This window comes from Cavia porcellus, unplaced genomic scaffold (assembly GCF_034190915.1).
Source record: "Cavia porcellus strain 051 isolate PalLab524CR breed Dunkin Hartley unplaced genomic scaffold, mCavPor4.1 scaffold_14, whole genome shotgun sequence".
NCBI lineage: Eukaryota > Metazoa > Chordata > Mammalia > Rodentia > Caviidae > Cavia > Cavia porcellus.
The window spans coordinates 41,557,167-41,584,266 of record NW_026947497.1 but is presented as its reverse complement, the minus strand read 5'-3'; the positions used below and the strand labels follow the sequence as shown (position 1 = coordinate 41,584,266).

The following is a 27,100-nucleotide window of genomic DNA, read 5'->3' as shown; positions in this document are numbered from 1 at the left end:
GTCTATTTGTCTTTTAAAAGTTATGCTATGTCATAATCATACCATATACTTAAAAATTCTTTCTGCTGATCTTGGGACCCTGATCACAAGAAAATGAAAATCTATTCAATGACTCTAGGTACTTGAGCCCAGCTAAGCATCCACATGATCTACAAATAAACTGATGCATAAATTACACAAGGGCTTTTATCATCTACCTTTCCATATACAGAGAACTAAAGAACGCTGCAACAAAATGTACATAAAAGGCATCCGTCTAGACCTTCTACTTGTGCAGTACAGATGAGGCACCAGACACCACGCAGATGTCCAGCCGTCTGTCTGTGTCCCCTTTGGTGTGTGCTGTTGCAGGGCTGCCTGCTCAAGCCCTGACAAGGCCTCCATCTCTGTTAACTCTGCCTAAGCAGCGTCTTCACTGGGGCACGTCTCAGATCCACTGAAGGGCTGAGTGGGAAAGGCCTTTACTACCCAAGCAAAATCACACCTGGCACCATGCTCGATGGACTTCTGTAAATCTCTGTATCTAACACCTGACTGAGAACATGCAGCTTCCACAAGAAAACCACGAAGGCCAAAAGCACCAACACACCAGTCAAATGTGTTTAGTCCCTAAAATGAAGGGAATAAACTCCCCCTGCTCCGTAAGTCTGTCTAGGAATAAAAATCGTGAGGAGAAATTTAGCTCATGGTAGTTTAAAAGCTCTAACCCTAAGCCAGCAAGCTCTACTGTCAAGGTAAGGCACAGCTTACAGCTGACAGCTTGGACCAGTTTTCTTAGAAGTGCATACAAAGAGCCACCAGGGGGCAGAATTTTGTGAGCCTTGATTTAAGGGACGAGCAGTTGTCACACAAGAGCTGACCACTAGGTGGCAACACAGCCCCACTTTCCCATTACCAACGCCTCAGTCAGCTCCTAGTTTGATTTCCAAACAGCAAGCACAGGAAAAGTACATACTCCACACATTTTTTTTTTAAAACACCAGAATCTTCCAATTCCTTACATTCTGAATGTTGATTTGTAGTTCCATTTTGTAGTGATTGAAGTCTTTGGCAAGTTCATGGCCCTGATGATAAAAGGTAAACATTCCCTGGAAAAATGACAGCATCTAAGACAAAGGAGAAAGAGGGCGGTTAGGACAAAGCAAAGGTCAGGAGGACAGGGAAAGATGCCCGGTTATACCCCAGCCTTTCCCTCCTCTCACTGCCTTCCACTGAGGTAACTTACAGGAAGGCACTAGAAGTCAAGTCACATCATTTACTAACATATCTTTAGAGAAAATCAGATTTTTCTCACATATCAACACCATGAGACCATTTTTATAGCATGCTCTATTAAGTGTTAAGTCATCAATTTGTCCATAATAGTCCACAGAATCCAAACACTCACTGGTTAATAAACCTTAATCACATAGGTCAACCTGTGAGGAGGTAAAATTACAGAATCGAAGAGCTCAGATCTCCAGTGGCATCCCAGGCACTGCAACCTCTCTGGCAGGGCAGAGGCAGGACAGTAATTAAACTCTCAGCTCTGTACCACCTCCCGGCCTGCCCCTTAATTAGAGGGCAGAGTCGGGCACCGTGTATTAAGTGTCTCTAGAGTGAGTCAATCCGACCTGCAGAAGGGGTCCTGAAGATCCCCAGACTCATTCTCTTCCCAACACCGCATGGATTTGGGAATTGAGGCTCTGACACCACATGGCCAGCCCACTACCAAGCTCAGCAGCCACCTGCCATGGGCAAATCACTGATACTCGCTCTATTTTGCTTCCTTATTTACTAAGTGGGAAAGCAGGAACAGCTCATCAAGTTACGGCACGGAATAGAGAACAATCGAGGCCTCGGAACTACCTGAACCATGACCAGGCACTGCACATGTCAAATAAATGTAAGATTATTATTTCACATAAAAGGAAAACTATAAAGGAGGTTCAGTAAATTTTATGGCTTCCTCTGGCTAATTTTTAATTAATCACACCTTGGCAGTTGCCTCCAAATTACACACATGAAGGGTAAATTGTATGGTACTTCCATTATAGCTCAATAAAGTTGTTTAAGAAAAAACAAAAAAACTGCATATTAACATTGAGAATTTTAAGTTCCAATATTTACTTTGCTAAACTGCAATGTGAAATACCCTTCAGTTTGATTCAGAAAATATCTGTATTCATATGTATTCACCTAAGTCAAAAATCATGCGCTAATACAAAATATAAAAAATGCTAAAGTCACTCACAAAATTGCTTCCACTATCCCACACACAGGTTTTCCACTTAAAGAGGGCCACAGGATTGTGAGTTATGTTAGAAATCAGTTTAAAAATTACTAAGAAAATCAAAATTTGGACAAACCTTACTAAAGGTGTCTCCCACAAAACACAATTACTTTGTCACATTCTAATACAAATTCTTTCAGGGGGATTTTTAAATGGTGGCAAACACTGCAAGAAAGATGCCAGAAATGGCCCCCTACAGCTCTCCTGGAGCAAGAGTCATCATACACGGCTACATCACCAAGGCAGAGGACCCTTGGTCTGACCCTGCCCCAGCTCAGCCAGGCATCCATACTCAGCTGGCTCAAACTGACACGTGACAGCCTCTAGCCACCGTGCCGCAACACTCAGTGGTCCCATACTCACAGGCTCCACAAACTCGAACTTCTTTCTTTCTTGTATCTCCTGAAGCTTACAGACATATTCAAGGGACAGTTCGTAAAAGTGCTGCCGGTTTTGCTCCAACTGGAGATCTGCCTGTGTGGAAAGAGGCCGAGGTTAGTGGACCGAGAGACGCAGACAGGTGACCAGCTGCCCCAGGTGGGCACCTTCAGGCCACCGGCCACTGGGCGCGTTGCCTGATTTTGGAAACCACGCTGCACTGCAACGTGGTCACAACCTTTCACGTCTCTCTCACCTACAGATTCTATCCTGCCACAAGGGAAGGGAGTGGCTGCAACAGGGGACCTCGAGGTTCCCCCAAGTCTGAACCCATTCCTATCACACTGCGGGAACTTCACCGACCCCTGCTCTGTGTGCTAATGCTAACCACCACGAATCGGAGACCTGTTTGGCTCCTGCACCAACCACAATTGACACCAAAGGGAGCAACGTACACAGAGTCACGCCACGTGAATGATGTTTCCGCAAACGAGTCCTGCGGGAGTGAAGTCAGGCTGCAAGGCTGGGAGCCCCCAGAAGCGCAAGGCTATGTATCACCTCACACCTGCACGCACACACACTCATACACACACACATAAAGAGGCACATGCACACTATAGTGTACAAGGGGAGCAGGAGAAGGTACAGTGATGGCGAGGCGGTAAGGGTGCAGGAACTGTAAGTCTTGTACAATATTATAGATGGAAATGTAAAACACTGTAGCTGCTGCAGAAAACCTCATAGCAGTCCCTCAAAGAATTAATGAGAGAATTACTATATAGCCCAGCAACCCATGTTTGGTTATGGATTAAAAAAAATGTTAAAAAAGACTTGAGCTGGGCATAGTGGCGCATGCCTATAATTCCACAACTTAAGAGGCCGAGGCAGGAGGACAGCTACGAGTTCAACACCAGCCTGAGTTACATAGTGAAACTGTGTCTCAAAAAAGAGGGAGAAAAAAAAAAAAAAAAACACTCCAGCAGTGTTATGGTTTTGTTCGGATGGCCCCCCAAGCCTCACTGCAATCACAGACGTGGCTGAATCCGGGGCTCTTGACTGCTTCATTGTCCAGCCCTGGGATTGGTGATGTGAGTGCTGCATCTGCCCAGCATACAGTGTGAGGACGGGAAGGGGACATGCTTTGCCCTCTTTTGCTCTGTTCCAGCTTGCTGTTGTAGGTGGTCATGAAATCCTGCCCCACAGTGCCATCCTGCCTTGCAGCCAGCTGAGTATGGACTGAAACCTACAAGAACTGCAATAAACAAACCTTCCTTTGCTTCACTTTGGGGATTAGGTATTTTGTCTCAACAATCAGACAAAAAGTAACAAAAACAAGTAGATATTTGACCCCTGTGCTCACAGCAGCAGTGTTTCCAGGAACCAAAAGGTAGAAGGACCCAGGTGTTCACCGAGAGATGAAATGACAGGCAAATGTAACGTATACACACAGCAGAATATATTCCGCCTTTAAAAGGGAGCACATTCCCACACGAGCTATAATCTGAACACTGAGCATTACCAATCAGATTTTAAAAAGATAAATATTATATGATTCCTAGTACATAAAATACTGAAGCCAAGGGTTTAGCCAAGTGGTTTAAGCACACGCCTGGCAAGCACAAGGTCGTGAGTTTGATCCTTGGTACCAAAATAAATAAATAAAAGTTAAAATAAATAAATAAATAAATAAAATACTGAAAATTTAAGTCAGTCTCAGTGGAGAGGGTGGGGGTGCTGCATGGGGAAGGAGTTACTGTTTATGGGTACAGTTTTAGTTTGGGAATATTCTAGAGGTAAGAAGTGGCATGGCAGCAGCTGTACAACAGTGTGAAAGTATTTACTGCTACTAAACAGAACACAATGGAATGTAACCGTGTACTTTTACAATTATCTGCTAGGTTTTTTAAGATAAAAGTATTATTCTGGTATCTAATTACAAATGCCATCATCAAAGGCTTTGAGCTAAATAATGCTTAAATACTAAACCTGACTTTCTACTTCAAAACTACCATAGATCTGGCCTCCGATAACCAGTTTTCATATTCAGCCCCTGGCAGTTAAAGTCTAGAACGCCATAAAAACCACTGCAGTTTTGCTGAATACTGAATGAAATGAAGACAGGGGATGATAAGCAGTTTCTTGATGTTATTAATAGGAAAGCCCTTAAGAAAATTTTATAACAGGGTCAAATTTCCCAAGTTGCTGGGGATTTAGCTCAGCAGCACAAGCACCTGCCTGGCAAGCGCAAGGTTGTGAGGTCAATCCCCGGTACAAAAAAAAAAAAAAAAATTCCAAAATTGATTTTGTGTTTCAGCTGATTCTTCCGGTTCCTGGTACTGCAGCGACCCTCACGTTGCCAGCAACCTCTGTCACTGCCCCTCAGTGTTCTCAGTATCCAAATTGCCATTGCTTCGCAATGAAGTCTCCTGAAACCTGGAGTCACAGAGAGCCCTGCTGCACAGAATCCCTTCCTCCACCCTAACCACGCACAAAAGGCCATCGCTGTCCTTTCACCACATGCCGTGGCTTGTATGTGGCTTGCGTGTGTCTTCCATGGGTTCAGGTAACAGCAGCTTGGCTTCCCTGGGCCAGAGGAGGGAAGCCTTGGGAATGAATGGCCATGAGATGATGGGGGCGCCACTCCAGGAAACACGGCTGCACGTTTCACAGGCCTGCTTTAGTGCCTGGGAGACCAGGATGTTACAAGCCTTGCTCTCCCTCTGGATGTCACCCTCCTGCCATGTGTGGCCTCTACATGAGGCCCTAACCAGAGCAAGCAGATGCCAACACCACGCTCTTAGACCTCAGAACTATGGGTTAAGTAAACCATTTCTTTATAAAGCGCCCGGCCTTGAGTGTTTTGTTACAGCAACACAAAACACACTAACATAATGTATCAAAAAAAGCAACTAGTTTTTACTACCAAACAATTTCCACTTGATTAATTTTTGGAAATTCTTGCTGTAAGACAGTAAATGTGTGCAAGATGAGTTTTGCAAGTATTTAAAGGACTTCTCTAGTTATATTTATATTGAAATACTATCACTTGGCATCTCATGAAAGGAAACTTCAACAAAAGTCTTTCAGATATATAACAGTACAAATATTAAGAAGAACTGAGCGATGAGAAGGGAGATAGCAGCTATTAAATCCAATAAAGAAAGCAGCAAGTCCTAATAGGATTATGAGAATAGCCAGCATGGTGTATACTACCAATTTTCTGCTGCTATTTTCATTTAAAACAAGAAGAAATTCTAAATTAAATTTCTAAGCCTTTATTCAGTACTATTCTCAGCAACATTTATTAATCTCTGGACCACCTCAAGTCAACTCATTAATAATTTTCTGGTCTTTTCCAACCGGCAAAAAGTAATGAATGTCCCAATCAAATAATTCCTGTAAGATACCACCTTCTCCCTTTCAATAGAAGGCTGCTTTACATGGGGGTTTGTACATTTGAGAACAGAACAAAGTAGAAAAGTGTATGTAATTCAAATGAAACAAAATTATGCACCTCGAGGATCTCCTCAAATTTCTCACCTTCAGGAATGCCGCACCTACCACAGTGATAGACACACCTTCGACCTGCTTTATCTACATATTCTATTCGTGTAAGGTATATTCTTTCTGATGGGTGGAGGCAGGTTTTATTTGTTAGTTTTGTTTTTGTTTACAAACATTGAGGACTGAATCCAAGACCTTCGCAGAGAGCTAGAGCCCTAGTTTTCGCTTGTGATTTTTTGAGACATGGTCTCACCAAAGTGTTCAGTCTGGACTCGAACTCACCCCCTCCCTGCATCAACATGTGCCGCTGCACCCGCATTATTACAGGTGGTGAGGACAGGGTATGAATGAAGCACCACAGCTGCCCTCAAGGAGCTCACATACCAGTGGAAGAAGCCACACAGCAAAGTCCATGGTGTGCCAAACAGCTGCAAGACTATCAAAAAAGGCAGAGAAGGGAGAGAGTTTCAACAGGGATCGAGGGACAGCTTCTCTAATCAGGTGTCCTCAGGTAGCAGGCCTTTGGAAGGATATCTGAAGGAGCACGGAGTGTGGATGCCAGGTGATAACATACAGGGCAGGCCCTGGGATGTACTCAGCGGTGGAGCAGTTGCCTGGTATGCACTGAGACCCTGGGCTCCAGCCCTAGCACCAAAAATAAAAATTAAGCAAGAGGAAGGTGACACATAACAGCACTGTGCAAGGAATACACCTGTGCGCGAGGGTAACTACAGACACACAGGGTCGTGGGGGTCCTGGAGCTCTGCGGGCACAGTCAGAAGTACCTGGAGAAGGGTACGTCCTAAGAAGCAACCACACTCTCAGTTTATTCTGGAGTCCAAGATGACTAGATGTGAAGAGTGAGAGAAACGGACCCAGGACGAATCCTGCCATTCTGCACAGGCGACAGTTAGAACAAGACACTTGTTAGAAAGTGAAGTGGAGATGGAAATATACTTGGAGCATAAACATCCTCTTCCAAATACCTGAGAGCAGAGCGAACAAAGACCAGAAGTGAAAGCTGCCAACAGCGCGGCCATGAAAGCAGCAGCTGTCCCCATAAAATTGACAAAGGGCAGGAGATGAGGGAGTACCCGTGAGCGCTGCATGATTTTCCACACAACATGGAACACGGAGAGAACGGAGCCCTAGCTCAAGTATTGTTGCGGGGATTAATTGGTATAAAGCTCCTTTCTCTTCATATTCTACAAGCGCCATCCCAACGTCAGTCAAGGGTATTAGAGAGACAAAAGAAAATGTCACATGTGGATAATGTCAAACCAACCACACAGGATCTCACACACACACAGTCTGCAACCAATATACGACACTCAAATATAACCTGGGTTTACATTTACAATAGAGTCAGGGTCGCCGCCGGGATCACTGGATGGTACTGCAGTAAGTACCTAATATACTGGTGCACGATAACCAGATAGATGCCTTATGTGTTTTCAAAAGAGGACCACACTCCCGCAGGATAAGTCCAGATCCTAAAGTGAAACATTTTTACTTAAAGCCTATGTTCCAAATTGCAATCAACTGCATTTTCTACTCAAGCCTGTCAGTGAGAAAAACAAATAGCAAGGGATTTTAGAAAGAAAAAAATCAGAGATAAAGTATAAATTCCTTCTCCTTCCATAGGGCTCCCCATTAAAAAAAAAAATCTATTAGCAGAAGTAAAATAAATGTTCTCTTACCAAAGAAGCTAAACCTCCTGAGTCCTGGGCATTAAATAAGATTAACACAGTCTTCATATAAAGTAAAATGGTACTATAAAAGCTTACTGAATTCAATTCATTTCTTCCAGAAATCTTGAAAGCCAATTAAGAGTTCTACTCCTACACATAACCTATCTATTCCTCAGTAATAGTTGCTGAAAATTATTGTCCCTATTAAAAAAATACTCTGTATCAAAAATTTTAATACTGAGAATCCAAGGTTAGTCCGTCTCTGTCAGTCATCATTTCATCCAGTTTCAGTGTTTTTTTTTTTCCTTAATGTGTTATAAAACTTGTTCTATCTCTTTATAATCCCAGGTAGAAAGTTCCAGAAGTAAAGCACATTTTTAAAAAGGCTGTACTGTTTTTTATGGGGGAATTACCTCTTGTAAATGTGAGTCTTTCTTCTTGGCTGATAGATTCAAATGTTTATCAATTAGGCTGTAATTCTTCTCTGTCTCTTTGTCAAATTTCTTTTTTTCTTCCTATGAATCAAGAGAAAGACAACTATGATTAAACAATAAAATCATGCACACAGTTAATCCACTGGGAAGCTCAAAATATGAAAAATATTTATGAATAAAACAAATCACCAACTGTGCTGGTGCTCTCTGAAAAACATCTGTAAAACTCCGGTCACCGCTTATAAATAAAGTCAGCATTAGAATTGCAGGCAGTTTGCTTGTTTCCCATTAATGGGTTTTTTCCCAAACTTGTTGTTTTCCAAACTTTCATACTTATTATGTCACATACCAAAAAGAACACACAGAAACACATAATAAGAACACAAAGCTTATAAAAGCAATCTTGGGACAGATTTTGGCTTACAAATGGAACTCTTTTAAAATTCAGCAAGTTCTGTTGCAGATTTTTTTTTAAAATCACAGTATTTACTTTTAGAAAACACATCTTAGGAACAATGGTCCAAGATGAATTAACAATAAGAGCCTCTGACAGAAACCTCACCTGCCCTCTCCAACCTCACCAGTGATTTCTGTAACACTACTTCGAATGTATAGCAACAGGTCAACACTCTAAAGTAATACTTAGGGGCCGTGCTGAGCACCTCTGGCTAACATTACACCCTTTCCTCAGGCGCTGCTTACAGCTAGCATTTGCTTTTTGAGAAAACAAGTGACAAAATTATAGGCAAACTATCTCCCAAGTTGTTTGGCAACTTGTTAGGCTTTCAATAAACATTTCTGAGCATCAGTAGGAACAGACTAGGCCTGTGTCAAAATGTTTCCACTCACTTCAAACTGGCTACCACCTCCTGGGCAGGAGCAGCCCCTCCCCCATCTTCAGAATTATTTTTTCTAAAGCAAAGACAGTGAAGTATTCTTGCCTTTTCTGGTATGAATTCTAGGCAGGCAGAGACTCAACAAAGAATAGGAACTCTAGTCCTTTGCATTTACACACACACACACACACACACACACACACACACACACGCACACACTTTGAATTTATGTCCCCCCCGCTGGAGGTCACTTGTTCTAAGAACCAAGGACAGGACATCCTCAACCAAGTCATCTAAAGACCCTAACTTTGTCCCCAGATTCATGGAGGGAAGATTTGGGAATGGGCGTTTCTCCTTCCCATGTCTGTTTTCAACTTGCACAACTTCAAGAGAAAAAAAAAAAGAAAGGAAAGGAATCTGACAGCACAGAACGTAAATTTTCTTATCAGTGTGATCAGGGATTGTTCTGTACTGACTCACTCTAGGTAATCCCACAGCTCCTCTCTGAGAAGAAGAAACAAGCACTTTTACTTTCACCTCTTTTGTTGAAACAGAGTCCTTCACTTTTTTATAATCGAGGCTTTTGTTTAATTCACAGAATTTTTTGTCTAAGCTATTACTATTGTATACTCTTTTCTGCTCCTCACTATGTTACTCACCAACTTGCAATAAAAAAACAATAAACTAAAACAAATTTATGCTCACTACCTCCAAACCTCCACTAGTGTAGAAAGGTTGATGTGTGGAGTACATTGCTTATTGGAGGTGACCCTGTGCGATGGTCACAATATTTCCTGAGCATCGGTTTCTCAGGTTAAAAAAAAAACTTGGAGTGGAAGCCAGGCTGCAAATCACAACCACCTGGGAAGAAATGCAGAAACCCTGAGGTCTTTACAGGCCAGGAATATGCAACAAGATTTTATCCACTGATCTAATGCCACTGGAAAGACAAAAAGGGACAGAAGAAGGAGCAAGCTCAAGTCAGCAGGAAACATCCAGCTCACTCAGCAACGGGGGTGGGGGGGGTGGATTAACATGTGGGTAAAGAAAACGGTGACACAAGGCTTTCTGAAGGAAGAATTCAGCCTGACAAACACCACGCCACCCACTAATGAGTGGAGAAATGCATTTGTTCGTACATGTTACGGCATTATACAAACGCTGTTGTGTTTTGTTTTGGAATCTCAGGACAGGAATAATGATTTCTCCATGTATTTGTTCTGAATGTGATTACAGGATATTGTTTTGTTTCTCTGTACTCATATGATTTCTGGTACTGAAATAAGAACTTTAAAATTATTGTCAACTAGCAGGAAAAAATGGGGCATTTTTCTTTCCAACAGCTTATTACAATGAAGAGAGAGTATATAAATGGACTGGCATAATCCAAGAAGTTTGTCAAGGATCAAATTAACTATAATGTGAAAATGTTTCTTGTAAACCAACATTGCGAACTCAAGAGTATCTAGGCAGGGAATAGTACAAAGACTGAAGCTGACTGGAAAGAAATATACTAAGCAAAGGCGGGCAGTGAAAGGCATCCCCTCCAAAGAGACAACGCTACCCCGCTGCCCGGACCATCTCTTCTAGGAATATGTGAAAAACCTGATTTTTAAATGGTAGCCCAAAAAAAAAAAAAAAATGCATGAACATAATAAATGAGTAAGCTAAGCAAACGAAGTTTATGTTTCAGGTGAAATATAGCTATAAAGAATTGAGCTTATTCAGAGTTATAAAAGTGACATGCAAAAACGAAAATGATAAACGAGACGACAGTAAAATTAGTCAAAAATAAAACCTATAGTGTATGATTATTTGGCAGATGAGATTCAAGACAGAATGAACAACAACTGAAAAAAAAATAAAAATATATATATATATTCCATCATGTGTCACTGGGCTAGAAAATCAGCCAAACAATAGTGCTGGTAAAATTGTATAGTATTGGAAAACAGAAAGAGAAAGCCACCTCATATCAAAATTGATTCCAGATGGATTTAAAGAGTCACAAGTAAAAAATGAAACTACAATACGGAGTATTAGAGTCATCGGATGTCGGAGGAAGAACCTTCTAAACAAAGAAATGAAGTCATAAGAATCTGTAAAAATCAAAAAACAACAAAAAAATGAGACAATTAGGCTAACACACAAAGTGACTGGACCTGCACCCAGTATGTCAGAAAAAAAAGAAAATATTTGTAGCACACAAAGTATTTAGCGTTTAAGAAAAAAAATTTTTTTTTGCAAAAGCAAAGCTGAATTTGAATTTAAGTGCCCCATTTTTCTGCAGGTAACAGAAGGTTTCTGCTTTCTTTTGGGAGCAGGAAGAATTTTTTGTTTAAGTTACCAGTTTACTTTTTGAGTTTTCTGCATTTTACAAATATTCTAAAATGAGGAAGTGAAAGGTCTTATTTTTGAGCTATAAACAATTTTCTTTTCATGTTTCACTAATCTGAAGAAGGTGAAACAGCTCCTCGGTTTTTTGTTTTGGTCTTTTTAACACAGAGCTGGGATTGAACCAGGAAGGCCTCTGCACTGAGCAACATCCCCAGGTTTTTCATTGTTTATGGTGCAGCAACGCCTCCTTAAGTCACTCCATCCCCCAGGATGGGCTCAGAGGCCTGCTTCAGCCTCCCAGAGAGCTAGGACTACAGGAGTGGACCTCCAGGCCTGCTTAATTCTTAAGAAACTCCAACTCTTTCGCCCCTTTTAGTTAAATAAAGAGGTAGGATAATATTTGCACATGAAAATGAAATACACATTGCAAGCAATAACCAGCAAGAACTTTCTTTAAAGCACAATTCTGCAATCCTGGCTCATCAGTCCTGCCACTTTGTCTTTCCAGTCCTCTAAGCTCCTTTAGCCTCTTTGAAGAAGTGAAAATTCAGCTTTTCCTCCCTCAGAATCCAGCCCTGCACCCCACAACGAGCACAAGTCCAGGAGGAGTCTATGGTGGGGAGATGAACAGTGGCCCCCGCTGCAGTTGTGCTCTGCAACTTCCCAAGCTCTTCTTGTCCCCCAGTCCTCCACCCGGCCCCTCCCAGCCACACAGTCTGGCAGGGAGGATCATTACTGGCCGGCCCTGGCATGTCACCCTGAAGTCCAGGGCATGGAGTGGACAAAAATCTGAGCCACTCTTTGGTAAGCTGACAGAACACAAGACGTAATCGAGACAGTAAAAATAACTGCAGCGATACCCAGCCAGCTCTGTTCCAGATACCTCAAGTACTGCTGACAGGTCCCCTCGATTCTTACAACAACCTCCAAGCAGACGCATCGCACCTCGTGTCACAGGTAAGAAAGCAGAAGTCCAGAGGTCTTCACTTAAGCGTCCCAAATCTCCCAGCTCATGAAGGCACTGGGAAAGGATTCAGACCAGGAAGCAGCCAGCCTTCCTCTGCACCTGTCAGGCGTCGAGAGGCGGGATGCGGGGCAGAGTGTAGGATGTGGCCCCACAACCACCAGCACAGGGCATTTTTACTGCTTTTTTTCCAATATCGCGGCCTCCCATGGAGCTGCTACCTTCCCGAAGGGCAGCAGGTGCTCTACGTCACTGTTATGGCCCAGGGTCTCTCACACTATGCCAGATGATAGGTAATAATGTCTATTTTATTACTAAAATAAATAGAATTAAGTCAAAGCAATGTATCTGCTTATCAAACACAATTTGAAAAAGTTATTCAAGCTTGTTTGCTTTTTACTCATATTTTACAGTCACAGAGTCTTGGCAACAAAGTTTGATTAAAAATGGATTCACTAGACAAAGGCTTGGAGAGAACAATAAAGAGAATCAGAGGTGAGAATTGGGTAAAAGGGTTCATGAAGGGAAATTTTTAATAATACATATGAAGTAAGCATTTTTCAGACCTTCTGTTTCAACTTTTATCCTGTTGAATGAAATTCTTGTTAGCTTGTCCCAAGATGGCATTTGAATAAACTACTGTCAATATACTTTAGTTTTCCAGATTAGAGGTGTACTCAAGAGACTCAGAAGGAATGGAAGTTCAGCCCAGCCTGGGCACCTTAGCAAGCCCTGTCCCAAAATAAAATGTCAAGGGCTGGCTCAGTAGCTCAGTGGAAGAGCATTTGCCTAGCTTTGGTGAGGCCCTGGCTTCACTGCCCAGTAACACACACAAAAAAAGGAAAAAAATAATTATATAAATACATAAATACAGGGCTGGGGATTTAGCTCAGCAGTACAGCGCCTGCCTGGCAAGCATAAAGTCCTGAGTTCAACTGCCAGTACAAAAAAAGTTTAAAAAAAAAAATATATATATATATATATAATGCATACAAATACAGATCAAAAAATTAGTTGCATTTACTTGATTATTTGCATGCTGTCTGTCCAAACCACATGGCACTGCCTGGGCAGATGTCAGAAAGAGCAATTTTAAATTTTCCAGGTAAGTCATGCTCCGGTACTTCTCCACGATTTACTCAACGCACTCAGCTTCCATGTTGTTCCACATCCAACTTAGTTTCCATGGCAACATCAGCATCCAGGGGCAAAGGCTAAGAAAGTCTCACGGGATGCTGGGGAGTAAAACGCCAGAAGAAAAATAAGGTGATCCACAGGAAAGGAGGTGACAAGCTCCCCTGGGCGGGGAAAGGGTAAAAGGAGGTAAGAAGCAAGCCTAGAAGAGAATCCTGAACAGCGACTTGGAATGTGAGAACCCAGCAAGCCTGTAAGGAAATGCAGCAGAGCCCACGGACCGCAGGGAGGCAGCCATGCCGCCCAGACACGACTCGGGCACAGGAGAACACCTCCCACTTTCTAAAAACCCATTCCCAAAAACCACCTCGCAGCTGCTGAACCACTCTTAACTGTGTAATTGGCTTCTGGGAACTGGAAAAGGCAAGAGACCCTCGACCCAGAAGAGCATCGACAGAAAGGCGAGGGCATTGGCAGAGGGCGAACAGGAACACAGAAAATAAAAATGCTGAAGCTGATACCGAAAAATCTTGACCGCTGAACCTTTGAACTTTTAAAAACACTTATTATTATTATTTTTTTTTTTTTTGCCCCACATGAACATCATTTTGTGCTTTTTGTTCTGTTTTGTTTTGTTTTTTCCTAAGGTCTTTAACTCAAGAGAACAAAGTGTTCTTCTTTGCTTTTATATTGCTAGAGATTGAACCCAGGGCCGCACATAAGCAAGGCCATGAGCTGTGTCACCAGACCTTTTTCATTTCTATCCTGAAATACAGTCTTGGCCAAATCGCTCAGGCTGGCCTTGAATTTGCAGTCCTCTTACCTCAGCCTCCTCAAAGCTGAGGTTCCAGGTGTACACCGCTATGCCCAGCTGAGGGGAGTGCTAAGCATCTCCCAGGAATGCACTGACCAAAGGAGTGAAAGTGTACACTTACCAAAATAGGGCAGGACATCTAGAAAGCACAGACACACACAATAATCAAATGTCCAAACTACACACACTTGATCCTGGTTCTTACACCATGATTAGTTGACCCGCTTATTAGATTACCTTCTACAGAACAGCACAGGGTGGTAGAAGTAAAAAATAAAGTATAATCCTTGAAAGATTTAGCAATGTAATGGAAGCTGGGCATGGTGGTATATGCCTATAGTCCCAACATCCAGGAGGCTGAGGCAGGGGCACCGCTGCAAGTTTGCAACCAGCCTGGGCTACAAAGTGAGCTCAAGGCCAACTTGAACTACATAGCAAGACCCTGTCTCAAAAAGACCAATAAAAATAAAAATAAAAATAAAAATGGAAAAAATAGACAACTATATTTTGTTTAGTATGATTTATTAAAAAACTGTCAGCTAAAAACAAGCCTCCTGACCATTTTTGGCTTCACCTACACAAAAGGACACAAACCCCAACCTTAGGGCAGGTAGTTTTTGTATCTGTAAGGGGACTCCTGAGCACTAGCTGCAACAGGTATCATCAGTAGGCATGAGCTACCAAAGCACAGCCAAAACACACTCCACTGAACAAGGATGCAAGAAAAACCATTCATCAACTTGCAGCACAATGAAGGGGTAAACACACGGGACTTCACAATAGAAAGCAGTCACCACACAGTGCAGGGCATGACCTGAACTGAAATACTCTGGCCTTTTAAAAGGGCAATTTATTTTACAAGCTGCTCTGCAGGACAAGCATGCTGTTAGAATCTGGGAAAGCTTGTTATGGCAGCGGAAGAGTCCACTGGAGGTCAGAAATGGGGAAAATTCACTAGGGCATATGGCATATTAAAATAAATTTGAAATATATATATATAATCACACACACTTAAAACTGCTTGCTTTTAATCTGCATAATACCATCTTTGCCCTGTACCATCTTTACCCTGTACCAATTGGATAAGAAACACTCCGCGTGTCCATCTAGTAGCTGCCAATGCAATGGTAAAAGAACCAATACATTCGCACTTCAGAACAGCCTGAGGGGTCACAGCCATAGCAAACAGAACCGTCCAACTACAGAACATCTGTCAGATCTCCAAATCCTTCATCTGACAGAGTCGGTGCTCTGCCCACCGTCGCAGAGGGGAAATGGGGCCTCTGGTCCCCCGAGCCGGGGTGGGGGTATGAGATGCATGAGCCCCTTGGTGTGGGGGTGTTGACCGCCACTCTTGGCCTTCCGGCCTGAACCTCGATCCTTGGTCCTTCATTAAAAACTCTGGACCCATCAGAAATGCCAAACAGATTTCTGAGTCAGTTAAAGGGAAATGGAGTCTATAAACAGAAACTGAAAAGTTGGGAGATTTGGGGCTCTTGTGTGTGCTTCCAGTTACTAATTATTTATACTGAGGGACTTTAATAGTTTTTCTGTTTGTTTTTTTAGAAAACTGTTTAAAAACTCCTCACATCCCCAGCTCTGTGGGAGAAAAATTACAAATATAAAAACTCTCTTACTAAGACTGATGTTAGGGTCTTCTCCACAGCTCAAGCCCAACCGGGCCAACAACACACAAATGCGTCCCCTTCCACCCCCACATACATACAAAAGATTCAGGAGCAAATGGTGGGAATTTTCTAAAATGGCTAACTACGAAGCTCAGATCACAAGTCATGGAAGTTCCCAATTATATCCCAGGAGCACCCCTCCAAAGGACAAAGTCCCGTGCTAGACTCAGCAATCCCACGTAATCCAAGATCACCCAGTGGAGTCCCTGCTTCCCTCACCTATGAGTCCCCAGCACAAAGGATACACGATACCACAGAAATACTGGCACATAATAAAAGCTTAATAAATTTTTGGTAAATGGCAGGAAATTACATCCTAAGAACTCAATATTCTCTTCCTAGTCTTAATGGCATCATGGGAGAGCAGTGTGTCTCGTCTTAAAACCCTGTTTTACTGCTACACTCCTCCATAAAACAGAGGCACACAGAGAAGCAACTGCGCTCCCCAGCGCGCTAAGGTCCTCCCATCAGAGGGATGTGCTGTTTGGTGAAAGACAGTTCCTAAACTTTATATGGAAAAATAAGGCCAAGGAGACCACTAGAGGTTTTACAACTCTGTCCAGGTGTTTTTGTTTTGTTTTCAGTTTCATCTCCCCAAAGGGGAAAAAGCACATTTAAAATATAAAACAACAGATGGTTGACGCCAGCATCTCTCTTGAAGCTGCCAAATGTGAATAAAGCAGACAATGAAGCAGCGGTGGCATGGACATTTTCTGTTTCCAAGTGCACTCCAATTAGACACGAACCTTTACGGCTCCGAGCTGCTCTTTTCTGAACTTTTCCAAAGGCTTAATCAGGGTTTCGGTTACACTTAATGCCTAGAGAACAAAATGATAACAAAAGAGCACAGGGTTAGCTTTCCAAAAAAGGAAAAAATTCATATTGCATTTCCCTCTTGCACCCCACCCACAAATAAAATGAACACCACATTTCACTGCTTCATCTCACCCTGCTGATGCAACAGTTAAATCACTTCTCAGCTTATTGAAGCACTACAACCTCATAAATATCTTTTAGGGATGAGGACGTGGGGTAATTGGCCTGGGGAAGGCAACCCTAGCCTCTTCAGTGAAAGCACAAGAGCTCTGAACAAGGACGGGTCTATCACATTCATTAACAGGACATTTCTGTTGCAGATATTTTTCCGTCCTACTCCTCAGAAATTTAAAATTCAAATAAATTCCTTTGTTGGTAATCAGACTACATTAAGGAGAAGGCCAGGATTGGGGCCCCTCCTTTAAATACAACCACTTCGCCCTTCATGGCTGAGAATGCATGGGTCCTAAGGATTTAGGGGACAGGAGCAGAGAGGGGCCCCAGTGGCTGGGGCAGGGTGGGAACATTTACCTAAGGAGAACAAGCTTAATAACAAATGCTGCCAAGCAGGGCTTTTTCAGTCTCTACTTCCAAGAGACTGATCATTTCCCAAATTGCAGGGGAGGGGGTGACACCTGAAAACACTACACAAGATTATGCCATTCATTTTTTTATAAACACTCCACCCCCAATCCAAGCTTAAAATTACAGAAAATAAAATAATAATAAAATGACTTGCAAAGGAACATGATGGGGCCTGGATCCAGGGCCTTCCGCAAGCTGGAAAACCACTTCACCACAGAGCTACACCCAAGTCCATAGCAAAGGATTCTGAATTTAACCCAAACCTCCTCGACCACGTGTTTCATTACTCAAGGATTTCTTCCAAAGAGATCCCTTGGACTACAGGGCACAGTCATTGTAAGTGACTATACCCACTGTCAAGATACCCAGCTAATTTAAGAGTATAAAACACAAAAGAAACTGTTTCCAACTCAAAACCAGTAAGGCAAAGGATTTCCGGAAAATCCATTTGCATAATTTTGCAAAGGTCAAATGCCTGCATGGTTAGGGCAGAGGAAACAATGAAATTAACTGAAAGGGATATGGGGTAGAGGAGGACCATTTTTTGGGTTCAATAGAAAGTCACCAAAGTGTTTTAAGTAGGGAACTGACACAGAGGCAGTTAGATCTGTTATAGATTACTGTTTTCTGCTCTGAGTAAAGAGAGATTTTTAAGGTGCAGAAAACACAAAGAAGAAATTTTGATCAAGAGACTTCCAGGGTGGTAAACGTAGGAGATGATGGTGGCTTGGATGCAATAGTGACAGATTTGGGATAACACTTTCTAGAGATTTCAGAACTCACTCCCAGATTTCTGCATGAGCAACTGGCTATGTTCATTACACTTATATAAGAATATTGTTACGGTTTGGATCATAGATTCCATCTACTACCACCACCACCACCACAGCCTATTTGCAAAAAGCTTGATCACCAGCTTGCAGCATTGAAATATGGTGGAAACTTTAGGAGGCAGAGTCTGGTGGAAAAAAGTTAATGGCTGGGGCCACACCCTCAGGGACTATAGTGCCGCTGACCCCTTCCTGAATTTTGTTTTTTTTTTCCTTGTCTCCACGAGGTGAGCAACTTTTCTTCACCAAAGCTCCTTTGGATAATGCCCTAGCTTACCACAACCCAGAAGCAACAGAGCTAACCAACCATAGGCAAACTCTGAAACCATGAGCCAAAAGAAATCTTTCCTTAAGTTTATCTCAGGTATTGTCACAGCAGTTTACAAACTTAATTCTTCCCACAATCCTAGTCTCAATCCAAACTGAGCAAGAACCGAATCAAATATGCCTATATGGTCAACACTGAACCACTGGATCTGATTTAGTTCTTGTCTAATTTGATTGGCAACCAGAATCACGGAAAGAATTCAGTTTGTGAACCAAAGCACCACAAATTCTATTTATTGGGATAGGAATATCTTGTGGAAAAGCAGCCAGAAGAACACACCAAGGGCTAATGTCAAATTTGAGATTCTAAGAAACATCGAAAATATTTAAATAAGTAGTGAAAGATGAGGTTTACAGCTTGGGAGAGAAGTCCAGATCAGAGGCATCTGGCCTTTACCAACAAGTAGCTGCCATTTGAAGTCACACAAGTAGATAAACAGGACAGAAAAGTGTCCCAGACCACACATCTAGGCAAGGATAAGGTAAGCCAAAAAAGAAAGAAAGAAAAAAATACAGCAATGGAGACTAGAGGAAACTACTAGGTATTAGAGGACTGAAGAAACGGGTTTAGTTGTGTGACATTCTAACAAGTCAGAAAAGGATGAGACCTCCATCCATGGCAAGGTGGGAGAAAGCGCCACGAGGCTAGAGGAACAGATCACTGACAGGTGAGGACATGCAGAGGATCTGCCCCTCTTCAAAGGGCAGCCATGGAACACAGCGCACAAATTGACTGCCGAAGGGGAACACAAGGTAAGGGGAAAAAGGTTTACATCCTTCTGCTTTTCCAGTTTAGTTTCTAAGATGGAATATCAGTACTTAAGAGATGACAGCATGTCTAAATGCCCACGTGCAAGTCCAGGAGAAAGGATTCAAAGTCTCTAACGTGGGAAGAGATGGCAAGCTGATCATTCCTAGAGAGCTGCCCGTCACAGGTGTAAAACTGGTTCTTTACTTCTAACAGGTGCCAGAACTCGTGGGTCCATAAACTTCATGAGAAAGGCTGAGAGCATTGCTACCAGTTGATTCTTTTCTTCCATGAAGTACAAGGCAAGGTCACTTACAGAGTCTGGGCATCAGAAGTTTGAAGAGATGGAGAATCAATAAAGGAATCATGCAAATGGGGCTCAGCATGAAAGAAGGAACATTCCAGAGCAGGGCTGAAGGCTCCATGACAGCGGTGAGAAGGAGTATGCGATGGCCTTGTTTCAGGATTTTCTCCAGCTATGAAAGGAGAAGGTGGGCAGCTGGGTTCATCTTGGGTGAGAATTTCCATGAGCTGTACACGCAATGACATCATATGATGTTGTAGGTAACATGCTGGCGGGCTGCACAGATCTGTGGGGCACCTGAGAAACCCCTTGGGCAAAGATGTGACACAGAGAAAGTGTTCAGAGAAGGCCAAGGGCACGCGTGTGGTAGCTTTCCACTCTTGGACAGAATACCTGAAAGAACAACTGAAAAGGAGAGAGATTTCTTTGGCTCACAATTTCATAGGTGTCAGTCCATGGTCCCTGGCTCTTTATTTTGGACCTGCGGCAGCACAGTACACCATGACAGGGAACAAATGGTGGAGGAAGGAAACAGCCTACCTCACAGAAGCCAGAAAGGAAAAAACATAGGAAGACACCAGAGTCCCAACGGCCCCTTCGAAGACACAGCCCAATGATCTTTCTCTACTAAATTCCAAATCCTTAAGATTCCACCACCTCAACAGCCCTATAGGCTGATGACCAAACCATCAATGTACTGTCTTTGGAGGATATTTAAAATTCAAACCTTAGCAAGATATAATAACCCCCTCCAAAATAGGCATTCCATGCAGAGAAGGAGAAACAGAAAGTCAGAGCATAGAATCCAGAGAGGATCACAGAGGACGCCAGACACATAGATGGCCTCTAGTTGCCATCAGAATAGGAAAATACTTGGAAAAATCCAGGTGCAGGCATCAATAATATGGATATGCTAAAGCCTTTTAAAATGAGAGCCCCAAAATTCCAGACAGGGGGCTAAATACTTTCCTTACAGAAAGGGCCAAAGATCACACATGAACACCTTTAGATCACTATATCTGTCCTTCATTAGGAAAATTAACTTGACACAATATTCACCTAACCTCTAAGAGCTAACAACACTAGCATGGGAAAACATACAAGGGCTTCTGCCTTCCTGTTTGCAGCTCAAAAAGCAAATTTTCAAAACAAGGAAAGAAGTGGTGACAGATACAGGTATGTGGAACTCTTTGAAGATTTCATAATTGAAAGTACTCTTACAAGGTTAAACTTTATTGTAATTTTTCTTTCATCAGAAAAGACCGATTGGTAAATCTGGAACAGATTCTAACATCTAAGAAAATAATGAAGCAACCTCTTAATGTTTTAGTAAGGCAACCAACGCAACGAGGACTGTTTTCTTCCTTTTCTCAAAATAGATTAGATACTCCATGGAATCTTTCAGTTCCTTTTATAATTTCACAGAAATATTATATAAGGTTTGTCAGTAGTGTTACTGATGTTTTCTAATGCCAAAGCACAACAATTCCCTGGAGACAAGTGATTACTAAATCTAGAACAGCCCTTAAGACTCCAAAGCCAATTTAGGGTGATTATAGTTTCTCAGTTTCAAAGAGACCACTAAAGTAATAATGAGAACAGTTTTCAAATAGCAATTAGAAATCAGATAAAAGACAGCAAATACTGACTGGGATCCTCTAACCACATATATAAGATAATACTGCCATATTCCTCCCATAAAACACTTGCCCAAAAAACCCACAGAATTCTCTGCTAACAAGCCTTGGAAAGCGTTTTGGACAGTCTCACTTAGGCAGACACCGGAGGCAGCTACATGGATATAAAACACGTTAATGAGTCAGGTGCTCTCTTGGCCAGGGGAGGAGACAGCTAACTTCTTCAGTAAAAGGCCAAGTAATAAATAACGTGCAACTGTAGACAGGAGCCCTCAATGCTGCCACGCCAGCAGCAAAGCGGCCACAGATAGGCATGGTGGCCACCGTGTCCCAACAAAACAGGAAACAAGGTGAATTTTGCCCGTGGACCATAGTTCACCAGCCACTGCCTATAAGGAATCACCTTACCATGGCATAAAATATATCATAGCATAAAAAGTTTTACCTTTGTGTCTTTATTTTCCAGAATTGCAAACTGAACCAAGTCCTTCACACTACAATCCTAGCCCTTTTTTTATTTTGAGACATACTAAATTGCAAACTGAGCTCCAACTTGCAGCCCTCCTGCATCAGCCTCAGAGAGTACTAGAATCACAAGCATGAGCCGCCAAGTCCAGCCCATCTTGTGTTTTTTACATATACACTTGCCATACTTGCATTTGATCTGAGGCTGGGTAGAAGGTGGAATGCTGAAAGAGAGAATCACAGTTTCAAGGACCTCTCACACACAGAGAGGGTCTCAGGAGGAGAGCCCTGGATTCACTGGGAAGAGCCATCTACTGGACTCCACTTCTGCTTAACGAGCATTAGTGTGAAGAATAATAATAGGCTTAAAGCCTCTAAAATTTTTCATTAACTGAACCTTCTACATGAATCAAAAGAACCACCAATAGCACCGGAAGATAATGAGCGTGGTATTAGTCAGCTTTCCCACTGCTTGGATGAAACACCCAACGCTCACAGCTTAAAGAAGGAACAGTTGGCAGAAACGGCCTGGTAGAAGAGCGAGATGGAGGAAAGTTGCTCACCTCATGTGCAGTGAGGAAGCAGAAAAAGGGAGAATCTGGGGACAAGAATACACCCTTCCAGCCTCGTCCTCAATGACTGGCCTCTTCCGGCCAACCGAAACCTCCAACAGCACATTCAGCTCTAAAGTCAACAATGGCCTGATCAGTACAGGCCCATGACCCAAGCACCTTCCAGATGCCCCACTTCTGAACTGAGACACTGTAAAGCAAAACCATCGCAAGAACACACACAGGTCACACACTGCTCAAATCCAAAGGAGAAAACCGTCCAACTCCATATAATCACATCAGAACCCACCTCGATAGGATGGTGACCATATTTTTGGAAACACACTTCTGACCAGGATAAAGTAGGAATGTAGAATGCTAAAAAGTCTTAGTAGAAAGAGGTAAGAACATCAGAGGCATTTAAAAGAGTGGACAGGAAGACAATACTTAAAGGAACTTCAAAGCTGTCGTCCAATATATGAATAGACACAGAGAAAAAAATATATTTTGGTTTGTTTGAAGTAGGAAAATCCACCTTTGGTGGACAGAAGCTGTAGAGCAGGAGATTTGGGTTTGCTTTCAGCAAGAACTCAGTAAGAACCACAATGTACCAGGCTGCTTTCCAAGGTGAGGACCTCTAGGTCCCTCTACACAAACAGACAGAGGATTGATGACCAGCGTCAGGCATGCTCCTCAGAGTCCTGCCTGGGAGAAAGGCCTAGGACACCCTCTGAGGTCCTATTCATCTTAGACTTTGGCATTCTAAACAAGCTGGGAAAAGCCAAAGTGCAGAACACATTTCCATGTGTTCTAATGTCGCTATGCTGTGGGAATGTTCTAGACTCCATCAGAACTCCACAAGTCAATGCAGAAGAATAACATGATTGATTATAAAACAGTAGGGGTTTAAAACACTTCCAACACCTACCCCAGTCTGAAACCCCTTTTCATTACACATTGGAACTTGGACATCTACAAGGGAAACGAGTTAGGTTTGCTACCCTTCCAGTTTAAGTTAGAGCTAGGAAATCTGTTGACAGTATCAACTGATCAGTGAAGGTTCAAAAGCTGCTGGAGTTGAGGGAACAACTGCAAAGGCTTTAAGCTGCCCCTATGTTGGAGATCAGAGGCTAAGTTCTAACATTGTCAATTCTAAAAAGAATAAGCCTCAGGCCAGAAACCCATATTCACCACCACCACCACCACCACCCCCGCAAAAAAGGCAATGGGGGGCATAACTACCTCCTGTGATATCTTTACTAACAATTTTAAAAGTCTCAATCTAGGTAAAACAATGAAAAGTCAGTGTAGGTACTGAATCCTGCCTTTCCAATTACTTAGTACTAACAAGGATAAACCAAGTTCAGTGGAACAGAAGGAATTACGCCCATTCCCCATGGTCCTTGTTATTTTAAGCCTGGATTCCAAGAGTCTTGGCCCTCAGAGAAATGCATCATCTGAGAGCAAAGGAGAATTTCCACTATTTTCTCCCATGACCTTCTGGATCCTTCCCCCTTCATTTCACTAAAGGGAAAACGCTGCTTTCCCATCCCAATTTCAAGAATAACAGCAAAGAAGCACTCAGCAAAGATGAGTCCTCATCTTTCCTTGAAATAGAACCCTGAGAAAGGTTGCCAAGGATCTATATCATGTATCTGGACATGGCAAATGGTTTTCCCAAAATGATTCCTCAAAAAAAGAAGTTGCTTCGAGAAAAGAAGGTTCTTACAGAGCTTTTTAAAAAGTGTACTTCCTATTCTTTTGACCAAACACTGAGGAATTTTAGTGTGACATGGCCCTGATCACACCTAGTTTCAGATGCTTAGAGATCACAAATAGGACTGGGTTACAAAACTGATAAAAGAAAAAAGTGAGCTAATAGATTTAAGAGGTTTCGTTTTCATGGAGATAATCTCAAAGTTCTCTGTTCAGTGTTTGTAAGGATCACTTCAAAGATAAGAAAACCTTGAAAATATATCTCAGCGGTGAGTATTCAAAAAAGAGTAGCTGTATCGCAAATAGGTATTTGTGGCTTGAGATAAAATTCCCTATGAAAGAAGCACCGAACGATTTTTAAAGGTACCACATCTCAGATTAACTCAGGCAGAGGCAGCCATTCATGCACTAGGAGGTTATGCTGAAAAATTAGAAAATATTAAGATCAAAAGCACCAAGAGTTGGAATTCTTTTCCTTATGGAACAAGGAGGGGCGGGGAATATTTCTAAGTACATGCTGGTCTTGTGTTGATTTTAAAATATGAGCACAATTTTAAAATTTTAAATAATGAAAGCAGATATCTGATTATCTAACTGATGCACGTACGCATACCTAAAATGCACACAATCAAGGTGACAGGAGTTTTGTTTACTCTTCTCACAGGAAACCAGTGTTGTCTCACAATCTGACATGTAAAGTATGTCTAATGTTTTCAGGCAACTCAGCACCCGAAACCCTTTCCTGTGGAAGACGGAATTCGCCTACCTAACTAGACAGAGATTGCCTCCCACTATAAAAGCTAAAAAAGGGGCAGACACTGGCTTTCACAATCATTCTGCAATAATGTACCATCACAGAGCATTTTTCATATGCTTCATCTACAACTCTGATTTAGAAGCCAGTGCTTCAAGAAATGTCACTGACCAAGGGAGGTAATCCTAGGAGTAGCCACGAGGGGCAACGGTGTTGGGGTACAAACTGGGGTCCATACCCAGAATGGTGTCTTCTCAAAGCCCAACTCTGTGGTGCAAGTGAGCATCATCCTTGTCCCTCAAACCCCTTAAAGATATTGCAAGTCACCTAGCAGTCTTTTAATCCCTTTCTGTGCGTAAGAACTAGTGCATGCCAATGAGAATCCAGACTACCCAGGCTTAGCATTCTCTCAGTGTCAGAACCCCATAAACAATCTCCAAGTTTCTAAGGTTACCCTTGTCAATCTTCCTACAGTTTCCTTCTGACTAGACCTCTCATTCTTCATTATTTACATTACTCTCCATCCACACTCAAACTCTGGCATCCCTTTCCCCATCCCGTCACCCATGTACTGCTCCCTTACCCATCAATCTAGGCACGCGTTGCAATGAGATTAATATGGCTGATAAACTCCTCTTATTTTTAAATAGCTGAAATAACAAAAGATCAGAGAGAATACTCAGAAGCTGCCAAAATATGAAAAAATTTCACAATTTTGGTAAAAGAGTCTTGCCACTATGGAAAAAAAAAAAGCTGGTATTTTCTCATTTTGGTTCTGTATTAAATATTTGTATCTTTGGACCACAGAGGGTAAATTTTTTTCTTCTTACTCAAATACTCTCAACTCTAAAACAGGAATATTCTTGCTCCATACCTACTTACTATAATACAGAAATAGAAAAAGGTACCATACTTGAAGACATTTCAACCTCCAAATAAAACCCTGTATGGCATTTTTAAGTACATCTCAAGCCAACTTAATCCACCTAGTAGGAAAAAATAATGTATAAAAAGCAAATGAAGTTTTATAGTAGCAGCTCCAACTCACTAGCTAGAAACCGGTGAGAATTTTAATAAACTCATATACAACGTGCTAACTGGGAGAGACACAGGCTATACATTAACTCTATAGGTTTGAAATCTGTAATTAGGAGCCAATTCATATATCTTAGAACTCATTTGGCCAAAATAGAAGGGAAAAGAAGGGAGGGGGGAAAGGGTGCAAGAGAAGGAGGAAGTGAAATCTAACATCATTTTTAAAGTACATTAACTGAAACATGATAGTGACAATTATACTCAAATAAGGCTCTGCTAGCAAAAATATTTTTAAATTATGCTTAGGAAAAAAATTAAGACAAAAGCTATCACGTATACAGCCAGCATAGCGCCACATGCCTGTTAATCCTTTGGGACGCTAAGGCAGGAGGACTGAAAATTCCAGCTGAAACTGAGCAATTTAGCAAGACTGTATCTCATAATTTAAAAGATAAAGGGCTGAGAATGAAGCTTAATACAAAGACCCCGGATTCAATCTTTGGGGGAAAAAAAAGCCCCTTCCAAAGAGCCAATGACAATATTAGAAATGAGTTCGCCTAATAAGGATGTGCACGCAGGACAAGGACCTCGTTTCTATTTTTTTAAAGAAAATAAATACTTGGGCAGAACATTATGAGACAAAACAGCCCCACAGAAATAAGTGAAAAGATAAGGCTGTCAGAAAGCTATAAAAGAGTCACAAGACAGATGCTGAAATTGGTTTTTTGTTTTTTTGGTTTTTTTTTTAGTTTTAAAGAATATTTTTCATTTCTTAAGTGAATGATAGTTGTGAACCTCATCAGGTGACAGACTTGAAACAGGAAAAAAACTGAAAAAGCAGCAACGTTCAGAAACAGCATCTCTGACTGTACAAGAGTCGCTCTGGGCCCTTCTGTGATGGACAGGCTGCTTGAGTGACCAAGAGAAGAGGGGCTGGGGCTGCAGACCTCTGGGTAATTCACTCTCTGCAACGCAGCCACCAGCCACACATCTGCTCTCGGACCTCATTCCCACAGCCAGGCATGGTGCCACACAGCTGTAATCCCAGCACTCTGGGAGGCTGACGCAGGACTGTACCAAGTGGAGGCCCAGCCTAGACAACACAAGGAGACCCTGTCTCAAAGTTTTAAAAATAAAAATAAAAGGGCCAACAGACAATGCAGCTCAGTTCAAGGGCCCTGGGTCCAATCCCCAGTCTGTGGGTCTGTGAGGGGCTAGGGGAAAGCCTATGAGAGGCGAGAGAGGCAGCCTCAGCACACAGGGGGTCAGCCTGGCCACAG

General features: G+C 42.3%; 1 protein-coding gene across 6 annotated transcripts in view; it reads right to left on the bottom strand.

The window, feature by feature from the left end:
* The window catches only part of Arhgap10 (Rho GTPase activating protein 10), a 272,424-nt gene that overhangs the window by 165,474 nt on the left and 79,850 nt on the right, over positions 1-27,100 (bottom strand). For 5 of the 6 annotated variants that reach the window (XM_063224386.1, XM_063224384.1, XM_063224389.1 and 2 more), the window contains 4 exons: positions 16,799-16,870; positions 8,259-8,360; positions 2,636-2,746; positions 1,002-1,106 (listed from right to left, as the gene is read on the bottom strand). In XM_063224386.1, coding sequence (XP_063080456.1) covers positions 1,002-1,106; positions 2,636-2,746; positions 8,259-8,360; positions 16,799-16,870 — 390 coding nt within the window. Of the gene's footprint in view, positions 1-1,001; positions 1,107-2,635; positions 2,747-8,258; positions 8,361-13,440; positions 13,652-16,798; positions 16,871-27,100 lie in introns of those variants that run through there. The other variant, XM_063224388.1, reaches the window with a different exon arrangement.